The sequence below is a fragment of the Glycine soja genome, chromosome 6, assembly GCF_004193775.1.
Source record: "Glycine soja cultivar W05 chromosome 6, ASM419377v2, whole genome shotgun sequence".
NCBI lineage: Eukaryota > Viridiplantae > Streptophyta > Magnoliopsida > Fabales > Fabaceae > Glycine > Glycine soja.
Window position 1 is genome coordinate 43,084,686 of NC_041007.1, and position 16,669 is coordinate 43,101,354.

Genomic DNA, 16,669 nt, shown 5'->3' on the forward strand with positions numbered 1-16,669 from the left:
GTGGCTTTCAAGTTGTCAAAGAGAAAACTTGATGACAACCTGCATATGCTTCATACTTTACTGTTTGGAAAGAAAACAAAGGTGATGTTCCTTAGATTGTTTGTGTTGTTTTTGTCACTTAAGGGTGCATGAACCCTTTAACACCATTGCTATTCCTGAATGATTTGCAGGCACACAATTTAAAGAGAAATATAGGCCAATTTTCTGGTTATGTGTGGACTGAAAATGAGGTACTACTGTGTTTATTACTGAAGTATGCTATTCTTCTCTTCTAATGCCTGAACTATTAAGATGAACTGATGAAGAGGAATGTTAACAATGCACTTTTCAAACACTGTTTCTAATACACTATATAATATGTGGTGAAATTCGTCTTAGACTTGTTAAGTAGGGAGTGAGACTTGATTTTAGGGTTCCATATAAACTGTGTTGCTAGCATTCTCTACAGATAAATCTTTTTTTTTTTTTTTTTGTAAATGTGAGTGTCTGCTGCTACTGTAATTAACCCACAATTGAAAAATTATTGGCAGGACAAACAGAGGGCCAAGATAAAGGAGAAGTTTGACAAATTTGTCAAAGAAAAGTTGTTGGACTTTTGTGATGTTCTTAATATTCAAATAAACAAGACCAATGTGAAGAAGGTAAGTTTGTTATAATATAACTCCATTTGAGAATAAAGTTTTAGTTTTTTTTAAAATTAAATTATTAAATTAAATTAACATGCTTTCAGGAGGAGGGGTCAGCAAAGTTGTTGGAATATTTGGAGTCCCCACATGCTACAACTGAGATTCTACTTGCTGATAAAGAGCATGTTTATTCTTTATAGATTATTTTAATCAATTGATGCTTTTGCTAATTGTAACATTAGTAAATTTGCTTTGTTGTATATCATTTCATTGTTGAACTACTTCATTGAAATTGAAAGCATCTCTCACAGATTGTCCTTTTTTTTGTTAGTTTGAGATTGTTTTCTAATGAGAAACACATGAGAATTGAGAAAATCACCTTTGATTAAATGCTTCATGGAGTTCAATCCTTATTCTCTCATCCTTATATTTTACATGTGAGGTTGGGATGTAGACTTTGATTCAACAGATGGATTGATGAAAATAATTACTCCCAATGAAATTAATACTAATATGCCCTATATTAGAATTTTAATTTTATTTTAATGTGGCTAGTTTTTTAAAGTTTGCTTCTATGTTAACAGAAAGGTAAAAAGAGAACCAGAAAGTCATTCCCTAGCAAATCTTCTGGGGAAGCATCTACATAGACACCTGCCAAGGTATCTTGTCCAAAAAGTCATTTTAACGTGACTAGTTTTTTGAAGTTTGCTTCTATGTACTCTCCTCACATATGCTTTTGTCCTGTCTTTAGTGCCATATGTTTTAGTGCCATATGTTGTAGTCTGCTGGTTGCTCAAAAGTTAATTTTTTGAACTTCTGGTTAATTTTTCTCGAGTAATCCTGTCAAAGCATATGAGAAAACTTCCCCTCTAATATTATGTTATTACATCTAAACAAGTTATAGAAACTTTTAATTTATAAGATTTGATTTCAATATTAAGTATTATAATATAATATTTTTATAATATTTCCTATACGTGATTTTAGGTAATTAAGATTATAATATATAAATATAATATTTTTATAATATTATTTCCTATACGTGATTTTAGGTATTTAAGATTTTAATATATAAATATAATAATTTTATAATATTATTTCATATACGTGATTTTAGGTATTTGATAATATTTTTATAATATTATTTCCTATAATATTACTTCCCCTCTAAGAGTAATTAAGATTATAATATATAAATATAATATTTTTATAATATTATTTCCTATACGTGATTTTAGGTATTTGATAATATTTTTAATGAAATCTTTTAAGATATTAAAATGTATTTTCTAATTTATTAATAGCACTCTTTAGGATTTTTTTTAACGGATTTTGTACTCTCATGTGCTTCTGAATTATATATATTTGCATTCACCATTATTATTAATATATTATTTGGCTGATTAAAAAAAATAAAAATAATTTTAATAAGCACAAGGCCCTTGAAAAAGAGCAATACTCCAATTGAGATTAAGTTGAGGAAAAGAGTAGCATTGAGATCTGCAAGGGGTCTTTCATATTTGCATCATCATTGTGACCCAAAGATTATTTATCTAATACTTTTTTGCTTCAGGCAAAACCTTTGCTGAAAAAGAATTGTATTAGGGAGCTGATTGATCCTTCATTAGCCGATGATTTTGACTGTCGGCAGATTAAAATTATGCTCTTGGCAGCTTCTTTATGCATTCAACAATCCTCTATTCGTCGCCCCTCTATGAAACAGGCAAGTTCTCTTGTTCTTCTAAATTTTCAACTAAACGTAGTTTTCACTGTGAAATTTGCCTTTTCTTATTCTATTTATGACCTTATTAATTGTTTTACCTTGTTTTCCTTCATGAATCTGTGGCATATATTGAATGTTGTATAATACTTATATCTTCCATACCAGTTTCTATTCTAGGATTGCAGTGAATTTCAGTGCTGGATGTCAAACAACAGTATCAAATATTGTGATGGCCTTTTGCTTGTTGTAGAGCATCTTTCACTTGTACTAAATCTTGACTTAGTACAGTATAGTTAGAATTCCACTATTTTTTCTCAATCAACAGTAGTCCCATGTGTGTGGGCTGGATTATGTATAACTTAGAAGTAGCAATGGATACAAATATAACTTAGAAGTAGCTAATACCATGTGTGTGGCCTGGATTTGGTTCTTATTTAGAATCTGATTTGGAACCAAAATCATAGGAAAACAAAAACTTGTGCTTCAGTACCTCGTGGCGTGTCTTCTTCACTTCGGCTATTGTGGTCCGAGCAGCAATGGGGTGGTGTAAGAGTGGAAAATGTGGACACTTTGGGTCCGGTGGATTCATAATTTGGGATATATCAGAGTTAAGATCTAAGCTATTAACTTTTTCACTCTCAGATGAATATTGAGATATTTATTTTCTTCTTTCCTTTTCTTGACTGATTTTATTTTTAGTGGTCAAGAGGATTATTCCTTTGCGGAGTTATTTCCAATGGCTATTATTGGGGTTATTGGAGGCCTACTAGGTAGGAACTTTTGCCCTTATTTTTTACTTAAATTGTACCATGAATTTTACTTGTTCATTTGTTAATATAGTATCAATACTTTGCAGGTTCTTTATTCAACCAGCTTATACTTTATATTACCACTTGGCGTCGAAATCATCTTCACAAGAAAGGGAATAGGATCAAGGTATGCTGTTAATTTTGATCTGATTATTATCTTCTCTACTTTTGTTGGCATATTCTTTGGTGTGGAAACACTTTCAGGTGTTCTTAATATTCCCAAGTTGTGGCAGGAATAATGTTTTATTAATATTCCCATGCTTGGATCTGATTCGGATCTTCTTTCTTAATTTCCTTAGTCAAACAATTTATATTTACACTTGCTAATCATAATTTTATAATGAGTTTTTATGCACCGATTGTAATCTTATGGTATGATTAGGAATATTTTTATCTTTATCTTTATAATAATAATAAAAGTAAATAAGTTTGAGAGGGAAAACTTATGCAATTAAATTGTTCATTTTTAGAGATTTTATTCTTTATTTGTTAATTCATAGAATTATATTAATATAGTAATTAAGGTAATCAGAATCATCTTTTAATTTGAAATAATTTAATCAATTGTTAGTAACTCAGGTATATGTTTTAGTTATTAAGATAGTTTTAAACTTTTTATATAAATATAGTAATTAAGGTAATTAGAATGAGTATATTTTCCAATTTGAAATAATTAAAGTATAGGGACATTTTCTAATTAGAATAAGTATGTTTTAATTAAGGTAATTAAGATTATTTTAAATTTTTTATTATAATAAAATTATAGGGACATTTTATGCAATTGAGCAAGAAAATTTTAGAGAAAATTTTTATATTTTTAATTCATAGAATTATTTAAATATAATAATTGAGATAATTTGAATAATTATATATTCTGATTCGAAATAATTAAATTAATTATTATCCACACATATATATGTCTTAATTTTGATAATTAAGATTAATTTAAAATAGAAAAAAATTAATTATATAAAAGAATGTTGTCTGACATTATAATATATATATATATATATATATATATATATATAATAAATATTTTTGTGTATTTAAATTACCATAAAATATACAGGGTTTCATAATTTAATGGGAGGTATATCAAAATTTATTTTATTTCTTTTTAAAAAATATAACTTGCATTTAAAATAATAATTTATAGTCTTCCTTGAAATCACTCGAAGTTTTCAGTCTCAAAATTGTGTTGTTTTTATTGGATAATTTTTTTTATGTAACAGTAAGACTGGATAATGCCCTGTCTACTCCAACAGTATTTAAAATAAAATTTTTGACAAGAAGACTGGATAATGATGTTCATATCCTTGACTTATCATGGACATTGCCCTGTCTACACCAACAGTATTTAAAGAAGCCAGAGGATTATTTAGCTCATCTCCTTGGGCATGGTAAGATACCTCATTATGGATAAATCCTATGATGTATTATTGTATCTATTATCATTCATTTTTATGCATCTTATTGTATGTCTCTATTTCAAATTTAAGTGATACACTTGTACGTCAATTAGCATTGGAGACTTCTCTAGCATTTCTCTCCCTTTTCTTGTGATATTTCAAAGTTTTTCAACAAATTTCCTGCACAGCAACTGCCACTTGTCATCTATTTGGTTAATAATATAATATAAAAAAGGATAGTATTCCCTGCCTGCTGAAATTTTTATTTTATTTTATTTTAAATACTTTAGCCCCAACTTAAAATGCTCGATAAACTTCTGAAACATTGTTTTCTGCACTACCATATTCTCATTTTTGGTTAATGGTAATATAGATTGTTGATTCATATGTACTAACTATTTCTCATTTAAATCTAAAATTCTAAGATTGAAAGTTTTATGGTTTTCATTAACAAGAGCATACTTAACCCTTCAGAGGGCAGAGGAAGCTTGCTCTCCTTTCTCAAGTCCAGAGGATGTGCTACATCTCTATCTGCAGGAGTTGGGGAAGAAGGAATTTATCAGTATTGAAAAGGTAATCCCATTTTTCAGTTTCAGCTTTATTATCATTTGGGAGTTTTAATGGTTTAAAATTTTCACGAATAAATTATAAATTATAAATGTAAGGCTGGAAGCATTATTGACTATTTTGTAGCAAAATTAATACATCTTTTTCAGCATATGCTTTCAGTAATTCAAGTTTCAGCATTTGTTACTTCAATATTGCTTAACTTTTTTTTTTTATCACTTAACATATCTTTGATATCATTGGCTTTGTTTATCAATACCTTAAGTTGTTGCATGAAGATACTCCACCAGAATGGATATTTAAGGAACTTCAAAATATTGGAAACATGGATTTTAGATTTGTGGAAGAGTAGCCTCCACATGATTATGCTGCTGAGCTTGCAGGTTTGTAATTTATTTTCTTGAAGTTTTCTTGGCAACATAGAGTCAAACTTTTTTTTTTCTTGGTATGAGTTGAAGTTTGTTTAATATGGGTGGAGTGATTCTCTGATGTTAGTGCCTTTTGAAAATCTTGATGTTTGAAATGATGCGGTTTTGGTATAAGAACATATCTAAATCATTACTTATTTGAGTGGATTATGATGTTAGTTTATGTTTGATCTTTGTTGTAAAAGGATAATAAACTACGTTTTTATAAACATAAGATTTAATTGAAGTACTCAATTGATCTATAATATTTGACAATCAATTGTACATGAATAAAAAAGTAAACTTAAGAATAGATGAAAGGAATATTATTGTCATGTAGTTACTTAGTAAAACCTGAAGATCTATTTGTTATGCTCTCAACCCAATTACAAGAAAGACTTTGTTGGCCATTTATATTTGTGGTTGCTTCCTATGTTGGTATTGCTATTTTCCATTTTCTAATTATTTTTCAATTAGCCTGCAATTTAAGATAGTGGTCAATGAACACTAGGTAATTAGTTATAGTTATTGTTATACAGTTGATTTTAATTTTGCTCCAAATTTTATCAATCAAAGTAAGTATGACCCTTTAATTTGAATGGTGTTACATTGGCCAAAGTTGAGTCTAGCATATGCTTAGTTGATAGTTTGTTCGACAAGGTCAATTTTGGAGAGGACAAAAGGATGAAAAAAGAAAGCCGTCGTAGTATATTGGACAAAAGGATGAAAAAATAAAAATAAAAAAAAGAAATGAATACTACGACAGTTATTAGATAATCGTCTTAGTATATTAGACATACTATGACGGTTGTCCAATAACCATTGTAGAAAACTGTTACCTACAGACACATACAAAGACGGTTCATCACAACCCGTCGTAGCAGGTGGAACTTTTTAAGATGGTTATATGATAACCGTCGTAGAAAGTAGTATCACCATACAGGCATATTAAAACGGTTAAACTAACAAACATTGTAGATTGGTATGACATACTACGACGGTTATGTGTCAACCGTCGTAGAAAGTAAGCTATACAACGACGATTCTAAAGCTTGTCTTTGTAACTTTTTTATCTTTTACGACACCCTATTTTATGTTGGTTCAAAACCGTCGTAAAATGAATAATTTAACCGACTTAAAAAGTAGCTTTTCCAGTAGTGGCAACTGGCAACAATACGTGGAAGCAAACTTGTTGAGAATGAAATATATTAATAATATTAGTGTGAAGTACGTTGATGCTGTGAGTGAAGTTGCAATAGGGAAACACTAACCAATCCATGTTCAAATTAATTTATATAAAGCTAACACGGTAGTAGCTTATTTTCCCTCTTTGCTTTCTACATAGCTGCACTTCTTGGTAGCTTCTTGGAAGCTTCTTTGTATTTAAGGAAAAGTTAATATGGTCATGTACACTTTCTTGGCAGCTTCTATGAAGCTTCTTGTATTTAAGGAAAAATTAATATGGTCACGTACTCTTTCTTGGCAACTTCTTCCACTTTCTTCCTTCCCACTTCCGTTCACCTACTTATTCTCTTTAATATGATTATGAACTGACTTTGGTTGTATTTAATTTAGATAAAAAGAATTAGAGAAATAGAATAGAAGAAAATATAAGAGAAATAATTTTAAAAAAAATAATAGAATAAAAATAAAATAATTATCTAATTTAAGAGAAATGGGTGAGAAATAATAACGTGTCAAAGAAAATCAATATTTTAGAAAATATATTGATTTTATTTCCTAAAAAATTAATTTTTTGACAAAAAAACAATTTTTACTGTTTGTAAAGATAGAATTTATAAACTAAACTCTCTTCTAAATCGTTCTACGTACCAGCCGGTCCTCAATTGCATCTATAGAGTATTCCTTGGGGTTTTCACGAAAACTGTTATGAACGGTCAAACAACTCAATAGTTTCCTAACATTCAAGGCCTAAGAACCTATTAAGAGAAAGATGAGAAGAAAAGACTTGTACTATTTCTTCAATGCCCTTTTACTCAGTACATAACTACTTATATATACACAACATAAAGTGCTAAAAATATCCAAAAGATAACAAAATAACTGAAAAGGGAAATTGCAAGCAAGTGGCTGACAACATATCCTAAGCTAGCCAATGCTAGAAAGCCAACTCAACAATCTTATAACAAAATTGGTTAAATGTAATTATCTAAATGCTCTCCTTCATGATAGAAACATATCATGTTTCCGATCATTTCAAAACATTATTTTTGTAATAAGTCATTAAGAGTAGTAGTTAGTAACTTCTTCTCTTTAATAATCTTCATAGCAGTGGACACATAATCAATTGCATAGTCCAAGCCATTCAGTTATAAAAAAAAGACCATAGTTTCACTGCCACTACAAAGAAAGAGTGACCTATGCCTGCGGAAACTTTTGCCTGTAGATATAAATTATTATAGGTAAAAGTTAAAAAATACTTATACCTACCATTTGTTTGACGTAGGTAAAATTTATATATTTGTATTTATTTTTATTTGGTGTAGGTAAAACTCAAAATAATATCTACTTACAAGTGTTAGGAGTTGGTAAATTTTTTTTAAAAAACTTATACCTACATTTACTTGAAGTTAATAAAATCCTATAAAACTTACACTTACAGTCCATTGGTGTAGATAAAATTTTAAATTTTTTTTCCTACAAATACATTGTATAAAATCTCATAGAACAAATACATATATTAAAATAATTATTTTTAAAAAGTTCATCAAAAACTCAATAACACATTATCTTCACACTTTTTCTCATATTAAAACAATTATTTCCAAAAATATCACAAAAACAACAATCAAAGAGAAAAATAATTATTTTTGTGGAATAAATTAACATACACTTATTTTAAAATTATTAAAAATGCATGAAGTGTTAATTAATGAAATTTTAAGATATTACTAGTATTTAATTTAATTAGGTGTTTACTTTTATTTTAATTTTTCACAAATTAGGATCATTCTAATTTTTCACAAATTAGGATCATTCTAATTCTAACTATAACTATATTGTATCATTTTAATTCTATAATTTAGAATGGAATAGAGAGAGAGAGAGATGAATATGTATCTCAAAAAAAAAAAATAGAGACTGAGAAAGAGTTGTGAAATGAGTTTAAGAACTATTTGTGAAAATGCCTGAGAAAGACCTGAACACAATGACCACGGGTTGGCAAATAAAATTGAGGATATGATGTTCACAAGAATGTCATAGGTAATTTTAAACTTACCATTATTTATTTGGTTTGCCCTAGTCACTTGCTTAAATTCTTTGCATTAGCCACGTTGGTTAGTATAAAATGATTACCTTTATTGTTAGTTTTTCTTTACTAGGCTCTAATAATTGGAATACAATTGATAACGCTATTGAGGGATACAAAATAAAACTGAGTTCTGGCAGCTGAATAATGACCAAAATCATTTTATAATGTGATGAGATCTTGAGAAAAGTCAAGCTTGTCTTTGAAATGATCTTTGGTATTATTTGTCATTATAGTTCCTTAATTCTCACATATTTGTTGCAGCTTACAAGATAGTATAGGTAGTTTCCAAGTATGACAATATACTAATACATAAAAAGATGTTCAACTCTACTAGTAGATTATTAGAAATATGTGGCCCTGAAACTCAGGTGTAGAGTACACATGAATTGCTTTGATAGTTTTCACTGCAAGTATATTTCTTCTTGTTGACTTGTTCCTTCCATGTACTTAGTGTTTCAGCATTTAACTACCTATAAGGCTATAACCAACCTGAAGTGCATTATGTTTTCTTTATTAACTTACATGGTTATTTTACCTCTAGTTTATTTCTATTTCTTTTTGTTACATTGTCTATAACTATTCCCCCCCCCTTTTTGAATTTAACCTATACAGGAACATAAGTTTTTTATTGATCCCATATAAATGGCATATTTATACAATGGAATCATTTTGGAGGTAATTTTATGTTTGAAATAGCTTTATGTTTGAAGTCTTGTGCATGGGTTTACATTATCATGGTTGTAACCTCTTTTAGTTGTATAGAAAGTTAGGAGAAAGAAAATAATAGAAATTAGCTTATGTAGGGAAATAAGAGAAAATAATATACCTTCCTCTTTATTTCATAAACATTTAATTTTATTTTTCTAGTCTCATAAATCACTTGCTTTTATTTTTTTTTCTTGCATAATTGTACATAATCTTGAGGATCTATTCTTTTAAATTGAAAGGGTAATTGATGTAGTGAATACGTGGTGAACTGTTCCAACTAGCAAAAAGAACTATTTGGTTTTTTAATCAATTTATAATTTATGTAATCTATTATAGGATGAACTTGAAAGAGAAATAACAAGGGGACTTTGATTGCCTATATATTAGGCCGAAACTAGTATATGTTAGTATTATACCTTTTTAAGCTATCTCAACTGAATTTTCATAGTATGTAAAACATTTACCTCTAGGTTATTATATGAATTCGGGAGAAATATTCTTACTTATTTTGAACTATCTCGAGGCTCCACTAGCAAGTTTTGGATCTCTTCTTCATGGTTTGTACTTAGTTTACAATTTTCTCACATGTAAAAACTTGTCGGTCATAAAGAACTCATATTTGGTAGTTGAGCGTCACATAAATTTGTGTACTCTAATGTGGTTGTTATTCTGAATTTCAATTGGTTGGACAGGAAAAATGGACATGACAAACAAGAAAATGTATCTTCACAATTCTCAACAAGGAAAAAAATAATTTCTGACAAAAGTAAGAATGATCAAGAGCATTTAACATAATTCATGTTTTGTTTAAGGGTGAAGATTTAACATTCAACATGAGTTTAGTGGTTGCATTGGAGTAGTATATCAACTTCTTTCGGATAAAGTTCCCGGATGGATGAAATATACTTTTATTGTGAGTTTATGTAGTTAAGGCATAGTGTTTTGTTATCTTTTGAAGATCAATTCTCATTGTAGTTTTACCAACAAGTTCTTTTCGTTTCTTTTAGCCTTTTTTTTTTGTTAAAAATCATAGCAATGTTATATGGTGCAATTTATGGCTTTAGGACTCTACAAATAGTTGTTGGGGGTAACAACAAGAATTTCAATTTTTATTATTTTTATAATGTGTTTATCATTGAGATTATTACAATGTGTTTTTTTGTTCTCAGATCTTCTCTTTGGTGGGAGTTTGGGAGGGAGACAAGGGGAGAGAATCTTGTTGGCTTGGTTTGATTCTAAATCTAAAACAAGTTCTATATTGCGCAATGCTGGTTGTTATTATATTAAAAATACACTGTGACAGTTTTTAGACGCCACTAAGTTAAATTAACTATTTACAAATTTAAAATTTAACATAACACCAACATTTCTAACAGAAAATTGAAAAACAAACCAACATGATATATTTAGAAAATTTTAAAATTTAATGTAGCAAAACAAAATATCTGTGGAACATAATGGACCAAAAGTAACACTACGTCTTTATAAAGTTACAACCATAGTTTAGAAAACCATAGCATAATGAGAAAGGATTACTTAGTTATGTTGGATATCCCAACCATCATATGCACCCACTTTTGTCGGTACTTCTTTCCATGTATGCCCTTCCTTCATCTTCTCTCTGTCTTCTATGAATCTTTCTAAGTAATTTCACCTATTCTAGAAGGTCTTGAGTCTATGTACAAAAAATAAGTAAATATTATTTTGGTCCTTCAATGTGTATATTGGTGACAGTTTAATCCTTGAAAATAAATATTTTGATTTAATCCATAAATGTGTAGAAAGTACAACAATTTAGACTGTTTGGTAAAACTATCTTATAAGATAGATAAAAGCTCACAAACTAAATGAAAGATTATAAGCTACAAGCTAGGAGTTGAAAGACTCGAAGCTAGCTGAAAGAGTTTGGTAAGACTAACCTAAAAAAATAGTTGATTAATGTCAAATTACATGAAATAACATATTTAATATTTTTATCATTTGAACTTATTTTTAATAACTTATCATCTAAAAAAGTCAGATAATAATTTTTTAAAATTTTGTATTATAAGAAAATTGTAAAGATTTAGAGATTTTACTTATATCATTTAAAATCAAAATTTTCATATTATTTTTGGAAAAAGTAGAATTAAATTAAATAAACCTTATTAGATTTATAGAATTTTTAAATTCATTTTTTAACATTTAAATACTTTATTAATACTATTATTTTGAAACAAAATATAAAGTTGTAACCTTAAAGTAGTGATGTAAAGATGACAATTGATGAGTTGACTATTGAATAAGTACGTGGGTGGGTTAAGAAAACTATCAAAGGTGGTTGATTTTCTTTTTGTACTTTAATTATTTAAATATTTAACTTTTGAAAAATAAATGTTAACATTTAATAAATAATAAATTTTGTAAAATTATTTATTAATTTACATGTAAAATTAAAAATAATTTTATTTCAATTGATACAAGAAGAAAATACATGCTTTTAAAAAAATTATGTTACGATGAAGTTATATATGGGGAAGAGTCAACTTACAACAAGAATTAATCTATTCCAGTTACTTTTCATTCTTATCATTTTTTTAAATTTTGACCAATAAAATTAATGATCTATTATAATATTAGATTTCAAAAAATAAATCATAAAAATAGAAAATATAACTCTAAAAGAATTATTGAAAATGTAAGTTGATTATTATTATTATTAAGTTTCCCTTCTTCATATCTAACAAGAAGCAATTGCAATTTTGCATAAGAGGATGATGAGAATCATGTTTATTAGTATTACTGCTAAGGTGTAATTAAATCAAGGACAAGTGTTTCGGGATATACAAAGTGTGGGCAGTGACATTGGTGCAGGGTGATGAAATACATGACCCCATTTTATTTTTGCACTTTTAAGTTTCAACACGGATAATAATTAAATAAAAGCCACTAATTATGGTTTAGGCATTTTTTCTTGGGAGCTTCTCCCAATAAGGTTTTTCATAATTGCCTCTAACTCTCGAAGAATCTTCAGTCCTCCTTCGGATGAAATTGGGTTCGTGTTGCTTCCAGTAATGTGAAGTTGGGTTCAGTATTCCATTTTATTATAAAGCTAACACCAACGCGTTTTGGTTTTTGTTTTTGCATTGCCCTGTTTTTCCACTAAAGAGAATAAATTCATCCTAGCGTGTCTTACGGATTGGAGTCAGACGTTTCAATTAATAAGAGAAAATACCTGTACATACTTGAACAAGATATGGTTTAACTTTTTCCATACATTTCTTTTACAACATTTCATGGTACTTAACAAACAACACCCACAAAGAGTTTCAAACTCATGCATACTAACTTTGTTGAAAACCCACCATAATTACTCTTATAATATTTAAAAGTTATAAAATGTTCTGATTTTGTTCCAATAAAATTTTCAATAAGTTTTTTATTTTAAAATTAAAATTTCATTTTTTTACTTAGAGCAAAATTTGGACATCCAAATCTACTTGAATTATATGCTTACATCAATTAAAAACATTATATTTTATATTAGTTATATGCATAGTTGATATAAAAAATGTTATATTTACATTGATTAAAAAGTCATTGTGATAAATTTAAATATGTCTAAGTTTAAAAATAATGTATTACAACTTTGTGAGAACATAAACATACTAAAAATTTTACATAATAAATTTTGTATGTTATTTATAAATAGTTTGTTATTATTTTTATATGAAATATATTCTTACTAGCCTACGAGTCGAGTTCATGAAACTCTCATAAATCTACTTAAGTTCTTGAGATTTATAACCTTACAACTAATATAAAAATGTTATATTTACATCAATTAAAAAGTCATTATGGTAAGTTTAAATATGTCTAAGTCCAAAAATAATATATTACATCTTTGTGAGAATGAAAACATACTAAAATTTTTACATAATAATAAATTTTGTATATTTTTATATTTATGAGATAAAAAAATATTTTAGCTTAAAAATTATTCATGCATTAGGGAAATAGTGCACACCGCATCTAAGAGTTTCCATCCCATACAATGCAACAGCTGAGAGAAATTAACGCGTTAAATGTGTTTTGGTGAGATGAAGTGAACGGATCATTATATAACATCTTAATTTCTTCATTTTGTGATATATAAATGGAATTGCTATAAAGTAGTACTACTACTATTTTAGACATGTTAAATGAAATTGTGAAGACTTTGTACCTGGGTGATATAGTGAATGACTTTGACCGCTGACTAAAAGAAAGCCAGATATTTCCCCCTTTGCATAATAAGGCTGATCAAGTTGGTATTTTTTTATTATGCAAGTTGGTTTGTTATGTCCGCCTAATCACTGTTTGGATGATATGCATTTAATAATTGGTCTATATATGTCCCGCGTAAAATTAATGTCATGAAAGGAGTGCTTGGATTAAGTGATAATAATTTTATTCAACAACACATAATTCGAATTTGATTTCCATCGTATATAAAATTTCATTGGTACAGTGATAATTATCAATCACAATGAGATCGATGTCTAACTCATTAACTTAAGAGACACTCCTTGACCTTGACATCTGACTAAGGAAAAAATTATCATGGTACTATACTTACCTCTTTAATTAGTTTTAGTGTATGAAGTTTGATTCTATATTCCAACACACCAACCTACATTCCGGCATAATAATACTAAACTTTTTTCTTCTAATGGCTGAAACATTTTCCGGTGCATCCAGATACGATGTGTTCATTAACTTCAGAGGGGAAGACACACGTCATGGATTTACCGGGCATCTCTACAAAGCTCTTCGTGACAAGGGAATCCGTGCTTTCATGGATGAAAATGACATTCAGAGAGGAGAAGAAATAAGAGCAACACTTGAGGAGGCAATTAAAGGGTCGAGGATTGCCATCACTGTGCTCTCTAAAGACTATGCGTATTCCTCATTTTGCTTAGATGAACTTAAAACCATCCTTGGCTGCTACCGCGAGAAAACTCTGTTGGTTATTCCTGTCTTTTATAAGGTGGATCCTTCTGATGTAAGACGCCTGCAAGGAAGTTATGCAGAAGGATTGGCTAGGCATGAGGAAAGGTTCCATCCTAACATGGAGGATTGGAAGAAGGCACTGCAGAAAGTACCAGAATTGGCTGGGCATCATTTCAAAGATGGGTATCCCTCCTTACCAAGCTTTTGCTTTATAATTTTGTTAAAATTGAAAGAGAAAATAAATGTTTATTAACCTTGACAAGATATGGATACAAGGGTTTTAGTTTAACTTCACTACAACTATAATTTCCTGTTTGAAACAGAGCTGGATATGAATTCGAGTTTATTGGGAAGATTGTTGATGATGTCTTCCTCAAGATTAATGAAGCTGAAGCAAGCATATCTGTTGCAGATCGCCCGGTTGGATTAGACTCACAAGTGGATACAATTAGAAAATCTGTTAATCCTGGATCTAGAGATGCTATCTCCATGATAGGGATCCATGGTATGGGCGGGGTAGGAAAATCAACACTTGCTCGACATGTTTATAATTTGCATAAGAATGATTTTCATGGTTCGTGTTTCCTACAAAACGTAAGAGAAGAATCAAACAGAAAAGGGCTAAAACACCTACAAAGCATCCTTCTTTTACAAATATTTAAGGAGGACATCAACTTAGAAAGTGAGCATCAAGGAACTTCGATGATAAAAAATAAGCTCAGAGGAAAGAAGGTTCTCTTAGTTCTAGATGATGTTGATGAGCACAAGCAATTACAGGCATTTGTTGAAAAATCTGATTGGGAGTCTGAGTCTATGCCTGGCACCAGAGTGGTTCTGATCATCACCACTCGGGACAAACAACTCCTAACATCTTATGGGGTCGAAATAACACATGAGGTGGGAGAATTGAGTGAGACTGATGCTATTGAATTGCTTAAACGGAAAGCTTTTAATACATATAAAGAAAGTTACAAACAGGTCTTGAAAGATGTAGTAACTTGGACTTCTCGCCTTCCATTGACTTTGGAAGTCATAGGTTCGAACCTGTTTGAAAAAACTATTGAAGAATGGGAATCAGCTATCAAACAATATCAAAGAATTCCCAATAAGAAAATCTTGAAGATACTTAGAGTAAGCTTTGATGCTTTGGAGGAAGAAGAAAAAAGTGTTTTTCTTGACATTACTTGTTGCTTGAAAGGCTATAAATGGAAAGAGATTGAAGATATACTTCACCTTCTTTACGACAACTGCATGAAATACCATATTGGGGTGCTTGTTGACAAGTCTCTCATTAAGATTAGAGACGATGATGAAGTTATAGTGCATGACTTGATTGAGAACATGGGTAAAGAGATTGACAGGCAGGAATCACCGAAAGAGGCAGGCAAGCGGAGGAGATTATGGTTACAAAAAGATATAATTCAAGTTTTAAAAGACAACTCGGTGAGTGAGACTCATGAATGATTTAGCTTCTTATCTTGATTCATCATAGATATATCTTACAAACGTATAACGTGTATTGTGGTTGATTTGTCTCTTTTGCATTAACAGGGGACCAGTGAAGTTAAAATCATTCGTCTGGATTTCCCCATATCTGACAAACAAAAAACAATAGAATGGGATGGAAATGCCTTACAGGAGATGAAAAACCTTACAGCACTTATTATCAGAAACGGTATTTTATCCCAAGCTCCCAATCATCTACCAGAAAGTTTGAGAATATTGGAATGGCACAGACATCATTTGCATTGTCCACCGTCTGATTTTGATACAACGAAGCTTGCCATACGCCACTTCTAGTAGTTTCATCCCGTCATTGGGGTATGGTGGCATATCGAAGGCAAGTTTAAAGAATACATTTTCCTTGTAAATTAATAAATTCAAAGCAGTGTCATTCAGTTCTGTTTTACTTTTTCCGTCATTTTCTTTTTGCAGAAGTTGATGTATCTAACTATCTAAGGGTTTTGGATACCTGATGCATCTGGTTTGTCAAATTTGAAGGAATTTTCATTTGAATATTGTGAGAATTTAATTATAGTTCACGAGTCAATTGGTTTTCTGAATAAACTTTAAATATTGAGTGCTGGTTGTTACCGCAAACTTAGGAGTTTTCTACCCTTCAAGTGATGGATTGAATGAATGAAACAACTGTGACTCAACATCTTTTTATACAAA

The 16,669-nt window shown here is 29.6% G+C and overlaps 1 protein-coding gene and 2 long non-coding RNA genes across 4 annotated transcripts; all 3 read left to right on the top strand.

Annotated features, from left to right (window-relative positions):
* Positions 1-642, top strand: LOC114417051. The gene is made up of 3 exons (XR_003667713.1): positions 1-81; positions 171-230; positions 531-642. It is a non-coding gene; the product is annotated as an uncharacterized LOC114417051 (long non-coding RNA).
* Positions 643-2,530: 1,888 nt separating this feature from the next.
* Positions 2,531-7,013, top strand: LOC114417049. 2 transcript variants are annotated; one of them, XR_003667710.1, is made up of 5 exons: positions 2,531-2,956; positions 3,049-3,119; positions 3,206-3,285; positions 4,391-4,558; positions 5,023-7,013. It is a non-coding gene; the product is annotated as an uncharacterized LOC114417049 (long non-coding RNA). The 2 variants fall into 2 exon arrangements; XR_003667711.1 differs by having other exon boundaries at positions 5,042-7,013.
* A 6,945-nt stretch (positions 7,014-13,958) lies between these two features.
* On the top strand, positions 13,959-16,669 carry LOC114417042 (TMV resistance protein N-like). The gene is made up of 3 exons (XM_028382135.1): positions 13,959-14,677; positions 14,818-15,937; positions 16,046-16,669. Exons 1-3 carry the CDS (start codon positions 14,142-14,144, stop codon positions 16,292-16,294), a joined length of 1,905 nt encoding a protein of 634 aa, XP_028237936.1. The 5' UTR covers positions 13,959-14,141; the 3' UTR covers positions 16,295-16,669.

Bases quoted from the DNA above. Each gene is read 5' to 3' on its own strand.
- LOC114417042 (XM_028382135.1), top strand. From the start codon at position 14,142: ATGAAGTTTGATTCTATATTCCAACACACCAACCTACATTCCGGCATA. The intron at 14,678-14,817 runs GTATCCCTCCTT...TGTTTGAAACAG, and splicing joins GGGCATCATTTCAAAGATGG to AGCTGGATATGAATTCGAGT. The intron at 15,938-16,045 runs GTGAGTGAGACT...TTGCATTAACAG, and splicing joins AAGTTTTAAAAGACAACTCG to GGGACCAGTGAAGTTAAAAT.